Genomic DNA, 18,813 nt, shown 5'->3' on the forward strand with positions numbered 1-18,813 from the left:
TCTATTTTTTTACTCACCCATAATTATATTCTAATATAAAGTATATACGAAAAAATGTTTATGGTTAGAAAAAATATATAAAGAATACTCCGGTTACTCTATTTATTTTGCTTTCTACCTAAGAACCCCCTATAAACAAATAATCGATAAACAAATAATTTCGTCAAATAAATATTTTATTTTAATCCCAACGAAATAGAGACAATGTATTTTTCACTTTGATAAATGAATAATCTCTATTACACAATATAATATTTCAGTTCAAAGGGTATCTATTGATCGAGGTTTAACGCATTTATCCCCAAAGGCGAGCGATCCCTTCAATTTTCTCCGCATAGTCGAGCGCCCATTCCGAGTGTCCTCCATCCAGTCTCGCTAAAAAAGAATGGAGAACGAGTGTATACAAATTCGAAGGTGCGAGAAGATTCCAACACCTGAAGAATTCACCTCTCAAATCGAACTCAAAAACGTCCCTGCTGTAATTCTTCTCCTAACTAACAAACATTTATTCACCGCCATTTTTCCAAAACTAAAATAGATGATAACGGAATGTTTTCACTTTTTTACTGCGCAGGTAATTGTTGGATGTATTAAGAATTGGAAGGCTTTTACTCTCTGGAATCCATCCAATGGCGGTCTTGATTATTTGCAGGTCTGTATTAATATGTTTAATTTTTGTTTTTTAAATTATCGATAATATATTATTATGAAAAAATGTAAATATTTTGAATGTGTTTTAAGCTAAAATACAGTTGAACAGTTGAATAGTTAAGCGAGTTGAGGTAGATTATACGATATTAGGATGGAGGAAGAAGAGAGGCATTTCGTTTCGTATGATTTGTAATGTTATCTATGTGCCATTTATATGTCCTTTTTCGAGCTAGTAGAGTTTGAGTTAAGATCGAGATATAAGTGAATAATGATCGATAGTTACTGCTTGCTATTTGCACTTATGCGCTAGACTGCTATTGTAGTTTTACTAATTCATTACTAGTCGGCTTGTGAATTGTGTTCAGCTAATTCTTCTACCAGAGATGAAACATTTGAAATAGTAGAGTTCGAGTTAAGATTGATGAATAATTGTGTTCAGATAATTGTTCGGTAGTTTTAGTTATTTATTTACTAGTCGCGCAATTGTGTTCAGCTAATTGTCCTGCTAGAGACGAAACATTTTAAATGTACGCGAAGATTGTATTATATTATAATTATACCAATTTTTGTTATAATTGGTTTTATGAGTGTGCAATGTATATGGCAGTGCTTTATTCATTTGATAAATCTATGGCTTAATCAGTTAGTCTCGAAAGTTTTACAAGTATCAATTGGTATGTGCTTAATCCATTTATCACGCCAATATTTATTTAAACAGTGCTTTTTGTTGTCTGCATTTTAACAAACGGATACTTAGGGACAAGTGGGGTCATCGATTGTTGAGGCCATGCTGTCCAAATCTGCGCCAGTATTTTATGGTGATATCAGAAGGCATGAGAGGGTATATGCATAATGTCACCGCTTTATCAAAGTAGGTTCAAGTATCTGTTCCGTTTGCATACTCTCTTTTAACTTTTATTTGCGTTCATTGCAGGTTCCATTGCCCTTTTCTACCTTTATAGGAATTTGTAAGGAGCTCTACCAAAACAAAGATAGTAATTTAGGTGCTTGCTTTAACACAGAGAAAGATGTGCAATCAGATGAATCAGGCCAAAGATGTTTAGCATCTGAAGATGATAAGCAACAAGTTTATTTAGCACAGGTTGCAACTTCAGAGTACTGTTTCCCATATTTCTAAATTCTAACGTACTTTACAGAATATTAACTAGGTGGATTATATGGGTCCACATTCGCTGGACAACTTTTACATATCTCGTCAAATATTTTAGGAGCCCAACATGGCAATTACTGAAGTTGGTATTTGAACTCTATAATGCAGGTTCCCATTATGAACACTGAGCTTGAGGAAAGAGTACAACTGCCAACTTTAAGTGAAGACATTAAGCTGGTATGTGTTCTTTCAGCATATATTTGCTTGTATGTTATCTTTTCCAATTATATTTGTATACATATTTATTACAATACAACATTCTATTATAACATAATAGTAATTTATATTGGCACTTCCTGTCAGTTTGTACCGTGGAACCATATTTTTAGCACAATTTTGAGGAAGAGAAGTAAAAAATGCTTCTCTTATAGTATTTGGGAAGAAAGGAATGCTTTATTCCTAGATATACAATACAACAATGGTGACCTCAAGTTTTAATATCTGTTTATATTTTGTTTATTTGGATAGCCTGAGTTTTTGGAAGCTAAATCCTTGGCTTCTATCAATCTGTGGATGAACAGTGCCCGAGCCAGATCAAGTACTCACTATGATCCACATCATAACGTTCTATGTGTAGTCAGTGGATGTAAACAAGGTTTGTCCTTCAGTTATCCATACCTTTATGATTAATCGAGTTAAAAGGTGTCTTTGGTAGCCGGTTCTTGATTTTTTCTGACCAATGAGATGCTACATGAAATATGAATGTCAATAAGTTTTTATACATTTTTTCTGGTACAAATTAGTAAAAACTGTTGTTCGTTAATAAGATATATAACGTCTTCTTAATGCTCTAGAGTCCTCTTTTTCACTTCCCAAATTTTAATGACAATAAAATATTTGATCTCTGAAAGGATTATTATATGTAAGTTTAAAAGTAGATTATTAATCCGCAGTCCTATTTACATCTTTTTATTTATTTAGTTATTATAATATCAATGTACTGAGAAAATAAAAGAATGTAGGATGCACTTGGTTATCAAAATGTCGATGACTGATGTAGGACAAGAGAATTAAAATGAATAATCAAGCAGGAATGATATGAATCTCAGAAATGATATGAATCTGTCAGGAACTAGGGTTTCTGACTTTGAGTTTTCTGAATATTTGATTGTTCTTGTTGTTTTCTGATTTATAAGTGCAGAATTGTAAGGATAACAGCTAGGACAGAGAATATAGAGAGATTCGGAAAGAAACAGAGAGGTAAGAGCAGAAATATAGATCAGAGATAGACAATCAGAGAGAAACTTGCAAGAGAAGATAGAGTTTTAGAGTAAGAAACCCTAGAGAGAGAAAGTAGTTATAGAGAGAGAAAGAGGTTGGTGGCAAATGCCTTTTCCATATATTCCTCATAATCAAACACAAGTCTCTTTACAAGTATATATAGACAGGACTGACATATAACTAACTAATAGTAAAAGACACTTCTACCCCCACTAAGTAGCACAACCAGCATATGTACAATACAAAACACAGCACTTACTAGCACATTACTATTTACTATTTACACACTAATAGACAGTAATGCAACCCAATCCTGACGGAATCCCAATAATTATCAAATATATTTTTCCAAAGAAAAGTGTATAATCAGACCATGCCAGTACTAGTGTAATGTTTCGGTATATATACCGAGATAAAAAACCTAACGGGCTAATAATAAACCAAGGTCCGAAATATAATAAACCAAAGCCGGATAACATAAAGTCTAAAAATCTAGAAAAAAGTTTAATATATTACTAGCACTAGCTTAATATTGTATGTAAAGTATAAACTAAACATAGAGTAGTAAAGTAAGAAGATTTCTGGTAAGATTGCATTGTGCTTCAAATCGATACAAAGCAATCTTTATATAGAGAGCAAAAAGGCTTCCAAAAACAGCCCCAGTCAAACAACTTTTACAAAATTCAAAAGAAAACTAATGACTTACAAAAATAAAGATAAAACAAACATTATAGATGCCCGGTATAATTTGGTCCAGATCGTCACATCAAATAATAAAGGGTGCAATTCAAGACAAACAAAATACTTTGACAAAAACATGCAAATTACTTTAATAAAGCAAACATTATTGTTGTCGAGTGCTCTATTGAGCGCTCTGTTGGCCCCATTAATGGAAAACAAAATTATTATTCCTACTGATTTTGAAAAGATTCTTTGATTTGATTCAACTAGTGAGGGTATCGAGCTCCAGAAGCTAAAGAGTCTTTGAGCAGTTTCAAAAATCAATTTGAATATCATGGGTGGCTCTATTCTTACTTCCCATTAAGGCCGCTTTCGTGATATTTTCGAAAATATTCGTTCATTTGAATATTGAGTCGCTCAATTTGCTTATCTTGCCTTTTGAATTTATGACACGCCTGATTCAAAAGGGTAATATTTATTCCCTGTTTTCTGGACTTTCTCCCTTGTTGGAACATATAGAAATCTTTGCATCCTCGATATCTTCATGAGATGGGGAATACCGCTCTTGTAGAGACCGAGATTCGCCTGCTAGACAATTAAAGGTATTATTTGAAGTCCAGAGACAGTGGTGATGAAGCCATCTTCATAGATTCATCTCCATCTTTAGAATACGTAATACACAATTGGTTTTTCATATGATCTAAGACTAATATTTATTTTATCCTCAAAAACTTTTGGATATTTCTTTTGAAAATATTTTTGAAATTTGCAACTGATAAGGGTTGTGAATATGATTCTTTGATACCCCTGAATCTTATCGGTATTAATAATAGACCTATTTGTTTCAGTTTTTAATTTAATATCCTTACCTGGCATTCCCCCCACCACTTGAAGAAGAAATTTCTTCTTATAATAGGAATATTAAGTTTGTTAGTAGAGATTGAACCTAACCATCTCCATATCTATGGAAGAATTTTGTGAACAAGACTAACGGTCATTGTCTGTATATCAATCTTTCAGAGATTGCTTTTGAAACAAGAGGGATATTATCATACCAAGGATTATAAAGGTCTTTTAGCACTTTTGGAAAAACCTTTATTAATGGGCCAAATTTTGACCATCATTCGAGAAACCAATTTGGAAGAATACGTGTAGAGAAATTTATCTAGAAAAATCAGAGAATGACGGGCCAAGTGTAAGTGAATGATAAGTGAATACTTGTCCAATATTTGAATGATGGGCCAAGGATTTCTCCAGTCAAACAAATGCAAGGTTTCAGAGCTCAATAGCCTCACCGGTTGAATCAAATCAGAGATTTTTTTCTAAATCAAGAGGAAGAATAATTTTGTCTGCCACCAATGGCGCCATCAAAGCACTCAATAGAGCAGTTGACAACAATATTGTTTGCTTTATTTAAGAAATTTGTATTTTTATGCTTTTGTCAAAGTCTTTTGTTTGTATTAGATTGTAGCCATTATTTGATATGACAATGAGGCCCAAAGAGAATCCGACATCAATAACGTTTGCTTTTTCTTTATTTTTGTAAAAGTAATGGTAAAGTATCAGCTAGGAAATGATATAAGCGAGATGATGTCACTCAGGCTGACTTCTTGTAGCAAGAGTAACCACCAAGTAACTACTGTAGAACGCTTTAGTTAGAAGCTAAGTTTATCCACATAAAGAGGCTAGCCTTACTTCTTATAATAACGTAACATATTAGAAAATGTACACACATTTTATCGCATCATTATCTCTCTACGTTATCTCTCTTGTATTCAGGTATCTATACGTATAAGTCGTGACATGGTATCAGAGTGAGTACGCAATCTGGCAGAAAAAACAAGTTTTTTCATTTAAAGCATCAAGTTTCTCAAGGGAAACTTCTGCCCAATTTGAGAAACAAAATTATCTGACCAGAATAGGGAACATACCATGGAGTAGAGAACTGTAAAATGACTAACCGGCTAGAGACTGGTTGGAAGTAGCCTCGTGAAGCACATACACACACGGATGACTGAGGCTTCGAATGATGAAAAAGATGTTCTCCGATGTGACTATTGTAATAAGTTTTACCATTCCTGTGATAAATGCTTTATCTTACACCTTCACTTATGAGGTCTTGGCCAAGGAGGACAAAGTCGAGCAGTTCATTCGATAGAGGCTTAGGAAGACACTCACAATATTGCTTATCACGCTGCGCCAAAAGAGCATGTTGACTCAACTACTTTAACAACGGGGACAATGAGTGTGACTGAACTCAATGCTTTCCGTCAGGTATTGGCTCGAGTGGATACTAATTCTCCAAGACCTTCATCTACCACTTCTGCCTAAAATTACATAATCAATTACATAATCACAAGGTAAAATCTCAAGTTGGATCTTTACCTCAAAGATGGGTACACTCACGATGGTAAATTATATATTGGGTCTAGTTGGACGCTCGGGTTACGCTCACGAGCTCCTAGTGATCCACTCTTCAATCCCAAAATAGGTTTTTCATCCCAAGATGGATATTCGAGTGAGGGGGGCATGTTAAATATCAGTTAGAAAATGACATAAGCGAGATGATGTCAATACAACCCAAACATCCCTTTCCAGATCATAAACCTCCGCACAAAACTTTGGCGGTAAAACCCTAACCTCAAAATCATTATCTATTGGATTATACAAAAATTCATAAGCGGTTGTATTCCTCTTAACATAGTTACATGATTCTCGGGTTGACCCATGGATCCGTGAACTGGGTCACTCGTACCGGAATATGGGTCGAAGAAGACCTGGATCGCCATGGTTTTTATTTTATTCCGATGACCATAAAAGCGAAAAGAAGCAAGAAAGTGAATGTTGGATTGTTTAATTTGTGTATTATATGGCTGATAGTTTTTTTATTTTAAATGTTATGTGGTTGTGCGTACAAATTTGATGCGAGTTTGAAGAAGACGGCGTGGAGGGGTGGAGTGGTTGGGCATGGGAAGAGGACTGTTTTTTATGGGAATAAAATATTAATAGTATGTACATATGTACTCGTTTGTGACTATATGAAATGAAGATGGACTATATCATGCTTATATTCATAATAACTTTTATTGTTACCGGGCCAACTAGTCACCAACAACATCCACAACATCCACATCTTGTAATTTAATTACAATGCATTGCACTTCCATATGCATTTGTACATTTTAATTTCAATTTTTATTATAAATGCAAAATATTAATTTTTAAGATTAATTAATTTTAAATTATTACAAATATTAATATTTTACTTTTAAAATTTAGCTATCAAAATGAAAATCTGTATAATACTAGCTGAAATTTATATATAATAAATATTTATGATTAAAAAGGGCTCCTCAAATCGATATGTGAACCCGATTCATGACTCATTGTACTTGATTCACTCAAGCTAACGTCCATGTACTCGTATCACATACCCGATTGAGCCGAGATCCATGGAACTATGTTTAAGCTTATTCTCATATTCTCATGCAGACAACACGACGAAATAGATTATAAAGATCATAAAGATTATTTATGTTTATAAAGAGAAAGGATGACTTAGGGTTTTGGGGATATACACACTTGTCTTTATGTAAATCATATAGATTATGCATGTTTCGCTATGTATATAGTTAAAACATAAATGCAGCTCCAAATTTGTTATATGATTTAGGTTTCATGTTTGTTTATATTTTGACACTCAGATATGGGCCAGAAAATAAAGTCTCAAAAATTATTTGTTTAATGTCCAATGTTATTATTTTTAAACATTAAGCCCACACTATTCGAAATATGGGCCCAAATTACTTATTATTCACAAAATATTTTATGTATGTTTGACTCGGTTAGTTTTTTAAGCATAAGCTTATATATTTTCTGCTTCGCATCATTATATCACTTTTTATTTGACATTTTAAGATACATGTTAATTTTGATAATTTGTTCGGGAGAGCTTGTCTCACTTGTAAATCCCCATTCCTGTCCTACCCCCACTCACAAAATACGAAGACAAGAAACTCAATATCGTCTGAAGATATTTTTAACTTTTGTAACTTTAACCTCTGTGTGTAGTGTGCTGTAAGGCTTTTATTATTGAGGTCTGGGTATCCTAATTCTTTAACTCTCTATACCATGTACTCCCAGTTCTCTTATGGCCCCCTTCAGCAAGTCCGTACTTATACCCAATGCCATTACACGGGGAGGCTTCAAATCATAGGTACACCGTTTATGTCATTTTACCTTTTTCCTCCATGGCCCTAAAGATGAGGGGCTTTTAATGTTTTTATGAGTTTTATTTTGGCATTAAACCTATATTTCATTTATTTGTTTAAAGTGCTGTTGCTCTAGGAAAAGTTGATCTTTTAGTGCACCCAAGAGCAGAAGGGTTAGCGACAATCTCCCAGAAAGTCACAATCCATGCAGGCGATGCACTTTTCATTCCTGAAGGGTGGTAAGTTTTCTATCTATTTTGTTTGTACTGCTTCACGGTGATGCTCGGACTCGCCTGTTTACCATGCCGTACCCGTGTCGACACGACCCGGGTACGGACACGGAATCCGGGTCCGATCCTGCCGGTGAAATCTGGACACGGCCGCCGGCGATAAGATTCCGGCGAGTCAAAATTTAGGCGATAAGCACAGGTTGGCGTGAATCATGCCAAGAAAAGGAAGGAGAAAGAGGGTTGGGGAAGAAGACGACTGGAAGGGAGAAGATAAACAATGACTCGAGTCCTAAATCAGAGTTACCCGGTTCGTTATTCCGTCGAACCCATATGTTCGCGTATGTATACATATTCGTGTATGTATATCTTTTATGCAGAAAAGTCAAAGGAGAAGGAGGGTTGTTGGGCTGGGTTGTGGGGGATAATAATTGTAAAATGTAAAGAGGTAAGACCGATTGAAACTTACAGCTGTACAAAGCAATAGAAAACATAATTATTATTGTCGTGGGTCCTACTTCTATACACATCTTCTATCACTTTTCTTAATTTTAAACAAAGCATGTACTTGTCTTATTATTTGGTCATTTTCATATTTTTATTTCATAATTTTAATTAAATATTTATGTTTTAATAAAAAATGGTTATGGGTAAAAGCAAAGACAATCGTGATCAAATTTAGTGCTTGGACGAAATATTAATCTATATAGTGGCTGGAATATATATGTGCATATCTGTATTTTTCCAAAATATTTATAATTAAAAAGGGATCCTCAAATCGATTCACGAAACCCGTGTCCAAATCCCCGTGTCCGATCCTTTTTAAACGTGTCCCCGAGTCATTGCTTTTGGAGTTCAAACAGTCAGACACCCCGATCCGTATCCGTGTCCGATCCTTCCAAACGAGTCCGAGCATCATAGGCTTCACCTTGTTCGAATTTTGGAATGGCAAAACTGTATAAATGCTTTAGAGACGGACTGAACTTTCCTATACTTCTCTTTTGGTGTTATGATGGACATTCTAATTTCTCATATTAAAAAAAGGTTATGTCTATTCCAGTATTACGCAGGGATAGTATTTGGATTACTTGAACATCCAGATTAGAGTCTTCACGAAACTAGGCACAGGCCAGTGACTTTGGAAATTTTCAGAATGCAATGTTCATGGATAAAATGCAGTACTAGATTTTGCATTTTCTTTTAGTAGGGCACTAGGCAGGAAATAAAAGAGTGTGGTATTCTTTTTCGTTCTTCTTCCAGTCCAAGGTTCATTTGTCTCAGTTGTATTTTTAATATTTTACAATCAATGAATGTGGAGATGTAGTTGGTCTAAGGGCAATGCACTGTTAACTTCAAGTTTCATACAGCGTGAGATGTATGTTTATCCATCAATTTTTATGTTTCTGGTATTATATTTCTGATTTAGTTTGACTCGGATTGTAGTGTTAAATTGTTATTGCTTTTGTCAAGTTTTTTAGATCTTAGGGTTAAAATTTTTAGTTGTAATTGCAAGATGATATGATGAAGGGGAACACAAGTGAAAATGAGTGAGGTTCTTTTATTTATTATAAGGTAGTTCATGTATATCTAGTATTGAAAAATTGGTGTATTACTTTATGTGGTCTGTAGATAAGAATTTGTAATTATATCAGGATGCAGTTTTGATATAGATTTTTTTTTATAAAACAAATTGGTAGATTCTTCCTAAAGATCAACGCGAAACCTAATCCACACACCCGCTCATCAATCACGGCGTTCAGCTTACTTGCACATGATAGACCCCTTTGTCTTGGATTTTGGCGCCCATATTTTGACTGTTGTCAGCTAATCTATTCAATATTAGATTCTACTCTTTGTTAGAACCTTTTTGAAATAAGCCCAAGGGATCACATGCCTTACTCTATCATGTTATCAGCCCAATGGAAGTGATGTAGTCCCCGCGTAGAAAAATCTGCTGCTGTTGGGAAATCTTAGGGTAGTGGTGGTTCTGGGGTTTAATGACCTTACTTCTATCTCTTCACTTTTTTCATCAATATTTTGTTGTATCTAATTTGTTCCAACTTCTGTCTTGCATCACCTGACAATGACAGTAAAGGCCTGTGGGTGTGGCTATCTATTATTTCTACAGGCAACTACATAAGTGAGATAGTGTAAACTGCTGTATTTTACTTTCATCTACATTTCGCTTAATCTAAAGAACAAGAGAAGTATGTAATTTATCAGACCTGAAGTAAATTTTCAAACTTTCACTTAATTCCTGATGTTTTTGGTGTCTATGTTTCTGAGTGGCAAAGAAACCTCAAGTTCTTATGTAATATATATCTATACCTTAATTTTTTAATGCCATTTTCTTTTTTCACAGGTTTCACCAAGTAGATAGTGATTGTCTGACCATAGCGGTGAATTTTTGGTGGCGATCTGAGGTAATGTTGGGGATGTCAGAGCATATGGATGCTTATTACATGCGCAGAATAGTAAAAAGGTGCTTATTGTCCTTCACTCGTGTTGTTACTTTCCCTTTTTTCATTTTTAAAAAAATGTATTACTCAATACAACAAGCTGATGTATTTCCTTTTTCTACATGTATCATTTGCTGTCTTCTTGATTTATTTTAAAGACTAACCGACAAAGAAATGGTAAGCTACAGTTGTTTCTCTTCATTTAATTTTTTGTTTTTCACTTTGTTGTCAAAGTTGTGGTGGCAAGAGAATAATATCTCTCTTTAGCATCTGTACTTTTCTGGTTAAAAAATGTTTTGTTTAGAGAACCCTGCATTTCACATGTAACTTTGTGCACTTGGAAAGTTGACGGTTTTTTTGTCTTATGTTTAACTAGTCTCATAATCATGCGTGTGTAAATCTGTTTTGCCTGAACTGGAAGTGTAAAATGTGTAAACTTCGTAGTTTAAATTTCAAAAATTCCTGATTTCTTGTTTCCCGTTTCATTTGTTATCAAATTTGCATCCTTTGTGCTTTCCTACACAAGTGCTACCTTCTAAATTCTTAATTCCATCTATTATTTTAGAGTTGTAATATGTTGTGAAGTTGTATTGTCCCCTCTTACTTTCCGTCTCTGCTGATTAAAAGTCTAGAATTTGTGTCTTTGATACTTTGTTTGTAAATTTATTGCATCAATTGTAATATTTTGAATTAAATGTCATGAAACCTCTTATTGTGAGAAACACTATTCAGATCGTAAGAATTATATGCATTTTTAATGTTTCTTAATTAGAATAGCAATAAGCATAGCAATAAATGTGGCTCTCGTGATCAGAACAGAACCAAGTGCTTTGTAAAGCTTCAAATGCTGTGGGTCAAACAGTAACAAATACAAAAGACTTGTCTGATAGAAAAACAGGTTTGCTTCTCTTTTGTTGTTATATTGTCCTCCAGACTTTGTACGTATATGATTGCTATCTCATATCTCTGTCCCTTCTATCAGTCTAAATGCTGAGCATAGAACTCTGATTCCAAGCATTAATACAAAATAAAATGCTTTTTTAACAGATAATGATGTGCCTAATCTGAACAAAGATTGTTTGACCAAGGGTACGAAAGCAAAGAAGCTTATAGAAAGGACCACATTGCATGAACTGGAGCCGCTTGCTATGCAGTCCCTCCATGCACTTGTGTCTTTAGTCCATGACTGTGTCAATATTATGGATCAGAGTCAATCAACAGAACCTTCTACATCGAATGTCTTTGCTGTTGGAGAAAAAGACGCAAATAAATTTAATTTAAAAGATGCCTATCTTTTAGAAGATGATCCAGTTGCAAGTATCATTTGGAAACTTCAACCGCTTACCCTTCAAAGTGTCTTGCTTGCAATGGCGGTGAGTTTGTATACCTTTGTTTAGTCTTTTGATGACTCTGCCATCAATCTGGTAAAGTCATATTGAGTCGTACTGATTATTATGCTGGGGATGATGTAGTCAGTTTTCTTGTCGGGAACCCTCGACTCGTATAACACCTCATCCAGGTTTTTATAATTCCGTCTCAACTAATCACTAGATTCTCTACCGCTGAGTCAGTGTCCTCGGAGGTTTAGAATAGATAATTTTCACCTTAGATACGTTCAGCTTGACTAGAACCACTGTTCATTACTTCATTTTGGTGGGATTTTCTAAATTGTTTGTCTTTGTCGTGTCTATCGTACAACCACTAACTTTATCCGGTCTTATGTTCATTTTATATATTTAGGATGGTTTCTTGTAAACTAGAGATGCTGCTCCAGTGACAGAATTTTAAATTAAAATTTGAAATCTTGCCAGTCAAATATCTAATTGTAGATGTGGTTTATATTGTTATATTACCTCTCCTTGTTGAATATGTAAACTACTTTATTCTTTTCAGCAAAATTTTCCTAGAACTCTAGAAGCTTTAGTTCTGCACTTGCTTTCACCAGTAGGGGCTGAAGTCCTTACAAGGAGGCTGGAAGAGATGGATCAATCAATGGATGAAGAAGATCGGTGGGTGTTGTCATGCAAAGTTATTGTTTTAAATTGTTAACAGTCTTATCTAAGCACCCACCTGTCTGTCTTGTGACATTTTTAGGAACCAATTCTATCAGATCTTTTATGGGGTATTTGATGACCAATTTGCTGTAATGGATGCTTTACTGAATCAGAAAGAGTCATTTGCACTTCAGGTATTACAACTGTTGTTTTATATGTTGCTTATTTTTTGTGTAATCTTATATATTTTCTTATAATAAAATTATTTTATGTGTCATCAAGGTCATCCCTTATAGTTTTGTGATGTTTACGGTTTACCCAATTTTCATAAGTATGTTCTGTAAGACATCATGGAGCAGGACTATGACTTTTTTTCCTATTAGTATGTTGTTTAGTTATAGCATTCATTGGAGTCAAAGTTACCTTGTGCATGGATACTGGGACTTAGCTGAGACATGTATGCCGGAGTTCAATGAGACGGCAGAGGATATGAAACAAGTGACAATAGGAGGGAAGAAAAAATATTAGCAAAACTTATCTTTATCAATCATAAGTATATTTTTCAAGTCTACCACGAAAAAAACAGGATGAACGGAAAACTTCATCGTATGCAAGTGAATGTGCGGCCTCCTACCCAGTGTTATTCCAGAGGTAAGCCGACATGGGTCTTACATTGATTAATAGAGAGGCTTGAGACAAGGCAGTCACACAGACCCGCAGAGACACAAACACATGCATACTTTTTTTTTTTTTGAAAAATAAGAACTTGTGTAGCTATTTGATTTTACCTAACATTAATCATAATATATATAAGCTTTTGCTCAAATGAGAACTTCTTAAAATGAGAACCGGTGATTTTCGTAATCAAATTTGGTGATTTTATAAAATTTAAATTTTTTGATTTGCACAAAAATCACCAATTTACCAAATTCGAAATTTCAACTTTTCAAAAATTCACCAATTTTAACTACATAAATCACCGGTTCTCATTTTAACAAGTTCTCACCGGAGCGCGACCCCCCCCACATAGGATAGGTGATACGACACTCTAATATCTCTTTAAGTTAATTCTTCTAGTATGTCATTAAGCCTTTCCCTATAAAAGTGCAATCAGATTCTTATGCTTTATGCTTCTTGCTTTTGTGCTCTATGATATATAATGTACTATTTTTAAGCATATTCCTCTTTCTTGCCCAAACATTTATAACGAGAATTATTTTATCAATCATATATTTTAACAAATTTTATTTTATGTTTCAATATGTAAGTTGGTTTTTTGATTTTACATCTTCAACATGATATTGATGTATTAAACTACTTAAATATATAAAAAAAATTGTCGTTTAACAATCTCATCATTTAGATTTTAAAATTTTGACAATTTTTTTTTATCAACGTTTATAAATATTTTATTGAACAGCCGAAAAAATCTTATTATTCTAATTTTATAATTGAACTTTGCAAAGGGTCTTTTATTATGTACAATGTAAATAACGTTTTTATTCTTAAATATTATAATTTAATAATTGAGTAGTTCTTTATTTTCTATAATTCTAAATATAAAACCAGTTAATGCAAGTATTGATCTAAATGATTATTTCAAAAGAGAATCTACACACTTAATCTTTTTATTATTGTTCCACCTAATTATCTTTTAAATTTATAATTATCTAATAATCAAATATTTTTCGTACCAAAAATATTAGACTATCTAATTTCAAGAATAAAGTTTAAAATTTATAAACTAGAATATACATGGGGCATGCTATGCGCGGGCCGGATCGGATCGGGCCGGGCTTTTTTCTAATTTAAATCAGATCTAGTATTATTAGAGATTCCGAAGAATACATGTGTTAGCAACTAGATCATCGTAAAAATGTATTAGTTTACATGGAATATTTTAGGAAAACATTACTTCGTTGAAAACATTTAAGTTCGGCAAAAAATAAACATGTTTATATAATATATTTTATCATTGTTATGATAACAATGATAACAATGATATCATTGTTATGATAACAATGATATCCAAATGTTCGTGACAATGATATCAAAATATATATAGTGTACTTATTATATCTTCTTTCATTATTTATGCACGAAGTATATAAATAATATTATTAATCACAAATATGTAAATATATATGTGTTTAAAGTATTATTTATATTTATAGTAAATGTGAATTTATAAATATATAAGAAAATATATTAGAATAATCAGATTATAACCGGGCTTTTTCGGGCTTTTAATCGGGCCGGGCCGGGCCGAAGCCCGGGCTTTTAACCGGGCCGGGCCGGGTTTTGCCTAAAAATATCGGGCCGGGCCAGATTTTCGGGCCCGGGCTTTTTGTGCATCTCTATGCGCGGCTAAGTTAGCTAGTTAGTCTTATAATAAATAAAGAGAGTATACAATTTCCTGCAGCAACATAGCAATAATGGCATCACAGGCCATATAGTATATTGATTCTTAAAATTTTCTGATTTGGACTAGTTTATCATGCTCGTCAGTTCCTCTGAACCCTGAAATGTTACAAAGGTGAGAAGTCATAACTTCTTGGACTAGAAGAATTGCAGCCAAGGTTCAATATAAGAAATTAGATGTAGACAATATAAATACTCTTATTAAAGTTATCCGTGCACATAGTTTTTGTACTTTTCACAGTTTTGCAGAGGAACTGGGTTCATGATTTTGGTTTTTGCAAGAATCCAGTGCATGACCTGAATGATTGAACTAAATGCTTGCTCAAGTTTGTGGAGTATAGGCAGGGCTTTAATTAGCATATTTACTTTCTACCCATTCAACTTTGATAGAAGTATTGATTCTTCTTACAGTGAAAGTTGCAATATCCTGAATTTTTTTAATTTCTTTGCGAGATGTTTTCTTTCTTCCGAACTTGTATGGTAATAATAACCCACATATGTATTCATAATTTTATGTGTTAATTCAAGAGAAATGAACACTCACTTAAAAAAAAATTGACCAAACACAAGCAATGATGCATTTATTTTTTTTGACATACAGGCTTTTAAAAACGTTCTAGACAAATATATGGGAATCAAGTTTAATGGATCAACACCATGGGTTGGATGAAATATTTATTAACATGGACTCCCTTAAAGCAGCCGGGCCCTTCAGTAGTGCAAATTGATTGCCTCACCAGTAGCAACTCTTGCATACTTGTGAGTTTACCCTGGATATTACTATTACTTCAAGTTTAGTCCATGTAAGCTGTTTGTCAATTTTTAAATTTTTTTTGACATGGATTACATTTTTTACTAAAATGTAACGTAGGGTCTTAAAGTTTTAGTTGGTACCATATATCTACTTTCAATCATTCAGCATGCTTCAGAATTAGCTTAATCTTACCTAGTGTTTTTTTGTTGTACTAATCTCCTTGTATATAATTAGAGTAGTAGGGATCTTTGGTCATCTCCCCCGTGGGCGCTCGACCCTCTCCTAGTATTTTAATATCTTCCTCTCCTTAATCTTACCCAGTGTCTTAATATCTTTAAGAGGAAATGAAAGTCTAGAAGATAAGTCTCTTTTGTTGGGCTGCAAGGAGATTGAGTGGTGAACTTTTATTTGTGATCTCATTGCTGCACATAAGTAGCCATGGTATTGTGAATTTTAACCGCAGTTGTGGTCCAAAAACCATACCGATATATTCTCTTAGACTTTATCTGATTTAGTTGGTGAAAGCTACTAAGAAACACAGGACCCACGTAGCGAAATGATTAGAAGCTGACTGGTAAGGTAGAGAATTTAGGTGACTTATGCCTCTGTTAGGACTTCATTACAATTTTTTCTTTTGGTCTCATGGAATGGTTATAATCAATTAACTTTTGTTCTCATGACCCTGTCTGATTGATCCATCTGTCTAAATGCTGTCTGCATATTGTGCTGAGAATTAGGTTTCCTTGTTCATTTCCTTTTACTATTTGCATAAGTAATTCTTTTACTACTTAGCATTAGTAGTAAGATATATGTCATCCAATTATATATGATTTCTATAAAAACCAAGTTGAGTTGCTATTGCGATTTATAACTTGTAATAAAATACGTCAAAACATTCAGAGAAACATTCCTGAAGCCTTTAGAGGTCTGGTAATTCAATCTTTCAGCAGAAGCCAAATCCTATCATCACCACTTTATTAAATTGAACTTTAATGCTGAAGATTGTGATTAAAAAGTGAGATTTACATAAAAATGTGGACTGGGGGTATTAAATTATTAGTATATAATTGTCACTATATCAGTGTCTTTACAAATAAACTAAGACACGTTCAAATTAATTTTCTACCCCCCTAGATCTTTTGTTAAGTTCCCACTTCGAAAATATTTGATTGTGTGACTTGTAAGTCTATTAGGTTCGCGAAGGTATCGTTGAAATGTATAACTTGTAAAAGGAAATATGTAATATATAGGTGAATAGTGTCTTGAATATTTGGATTTGTTCTATTTGTATTATACTGGATAATGGTAAATTTAAATTTTATATTGGTGCAGTAATTAAATATTCTCGGTCTGTCGGATTACAATAAAAGCTTTGTCTCGTATGGAGATTTAATCTATTGGTTATAGAAATATATTGTGGTGTGGCATTAAAATTGAGGATTTTAACACTCTTTGATTAGATATCTTCTATATTGACATGATCAATACTGTGATATTATTCTAGTCTGTGGTCTATTTAGAAGAGGCTATGCCGGTTTAAGAACTTCATATTCTTTAATCTTATGCTGTTAAATATTTACTATAGGGGAAAATGATCTCCTCAAACTTGCTCGACCATTGGTCATCCAAGAAGAGCTCAAGCAGGGGAAAGGGAAAAGCAGTTAGTTATTATTGGTCTTAGAAGGAAGAGGAGAATAAATAAAGAAATAATTAAGTTGTGAAAATGAGATTCCTTGATAAAAGATGGCATATGCAAAATTCTGTTAGATAGAAAGAGAGAAAGGGTAGGGAATAGAAGAGAACCCTTTTAGTTTGTCTGGTTGTGCTGCAGGGGACGATAAAAAGAGGCAGCCAGACTCTTTTAGTAGGCAAATGGTATATATTGTACCTAAGCCCTGCAACTTACATTCATACTTTCTAAAAGCTTAGGATATACTATAAACCCTGGTCCTTCATTGCATTAATCCCTAGGACCACTCTTCCACTCCCTCTTCTCTTTATAGAGGTGTTCAATAATGAATATACCTTCTTTCGAGCTACGGTGTTTTTAGCTCATAATTTTCATTTTCGAGAAATGTGGCTCCTAGGAGTAGTAAATGTATTGTCTATGTACATCTTACATTTTCCAAATCCAGCTTGAACCAGATACGCTGTATTTTTGTTTAGTTTTATGATAAAACGCGGATTAGATGTCATAATCACATGCTTGATTGCCATTCTACTGCACTATGTCTATGCAATAATTTTTGATATTAGTACTTGTTCAAATTCGGAATCAAGTTATCATGAAATACGATTAGCATAATCGAAATATTGGTGTTCTAGTTGATGGGTATGTGGTCCATACAGATACAAGGAAGAGCGTCCCGAGATTATGAGAAAGTTTGTGGTGGTATTACACATTTGTTTGTTTATATGACTGCCAAAAACTGACCGATATGTAACATGCACGGAATTTAAGAAAGAGTAAACCGTGAAGGGGAAAAGCAGCAAGACATGTTCCGGTACTTCACACTTTGAAAATTTCATGGTATATCTTTTGCAAAAACTCGTTGACATTTTATTAGCTTTTGTGAAATGATGCATGTCACTTGAATGTATTTTTTAATTTTCGTCATCTTTTTCGTCTTTATTTTCATTCCTCTCCTTTATTTCCCTTTAAATTTTGTACCACACTGTCCCGGACCACCTGCAGCACTTGCGCGCTCACACACATAAACCCACACCATCATCTTTATACTCATGCTTACTGCAGGTTTTATACTCCCCGGCTTTACAAAAGTCTACATAAACTTCTGTGTATTTCATCTAATCTTTTTCCTTTTCTTTAATCTTTTCTAATAAAAGTAGTAGAAATTGCAGTAAAATCATATAATTACATCAAGTCGGCCTCTCTCTCTCTCTCTCTCTCTCTCTCTCTCCCTCTCTCTCTCCCGCTCTCAAATTAATTAGATAATCCTGTTGCACTTAAATATAGATCGATGTGGTTATTTCAACCACTGAATCAATAATTGATGAATTAA

General features: G+C 33.8%; 1 protein-coding gene across 6 annotated transcripts; it reads left to right on the plus strand.

The window, feature by feature from the left end:
• The first annotated feature begins 259 nt into the window (after positions 1–259).
• LOC141683617 (lysine-specific demethylase JMJ31) lies at positions 260–18,419 on the plus strand. 6 transcript variants are annotated; one of them, XR_012560374.1, is made up of 16 exons: positions 260–478; positions 575–652; positions 1,409–1,492; positions 1,586–1,753; positions 1,931–1,999; positions 2,291–2,417; positions 7,868–7,940; positions 8,058–8,174; positions 10,525–10,644; positions 10,780–10,798; positions 11,441–11,519; positions 11,669–11,994; positions 12,515–12,630; positions 12,716–12,809; positions 15,638–15,795; positions 18,140–18,419. XR_012560374.1 is itself a non-coding variant. In XM_074488350.1 (15 exons), the coding sequence occupies exons 1-15, from the start codon at positions 386–388 to the stop codon at positions 15,704–15,706; spliced, it is 1,632 nt and encodes a 543-aa protein (XP_074344451.1). In that variant the 5' UTR covers positions 260–385; the 3' UTR covers positions 15,707–15,957. The 6 variants fall into 6 exon arrangements, 2 of the variants coding, with proteins under 2 accessions (XP_074344451.1, XP_074344452.1); XR_012560375.1 differs by lacking the exon at positions 18,140–18,419 and adding an exon at positions 17,376–17,943; XR_012560376.1 differs by lacking the exon at positions 18,140–18,419 and adding an exon at positions 12,999–13,266 and having other exon boundaries at positions 15,638–15,957.
• Positions 18,420–18,813: the final 394 nt, after the last annotated feature.

This window comes from Apium graveolens, chromosome 9 (assembly GCF_009905375.1).
Source record: "Apium graveolens cultivar Ventura chromosome 9, ASM990537v1, whole genome shotgun sequence".
In the NCBI taxonomy this organism is placed as follows: Eukaryota; Viridiplantae; Streptophyta; class Magnoliopsida; order Apiales; family Apiaceae; genus Apium; species Apium graveolens.

Excerpts from the sequence above, each read along its gene's own strand:
- LOC141683617 (XM_074488350.1), top strand. The coding sequence starts at position 386 with ATGGAGAACGAGTGTATACAAATTCGAAGGTGCGAGAAGATTCCAACA. Across the intron at positions 7,941-8,057 it reads GGGGAGGCTTCAAATCATAG|TGCTGTTGCTCTAGGAAAAG; the intron begins GTACACCGTTTA and ends ATTTGTTTAAAG. Across the intron at positions 8,175-10,524 it reads CTTTTCATTCCTGAAGGGTG|GTTTCACCAAGTAGATAGTG; the intron begins GTAAGTTTTCTA and ends CTTTTTTCACAG.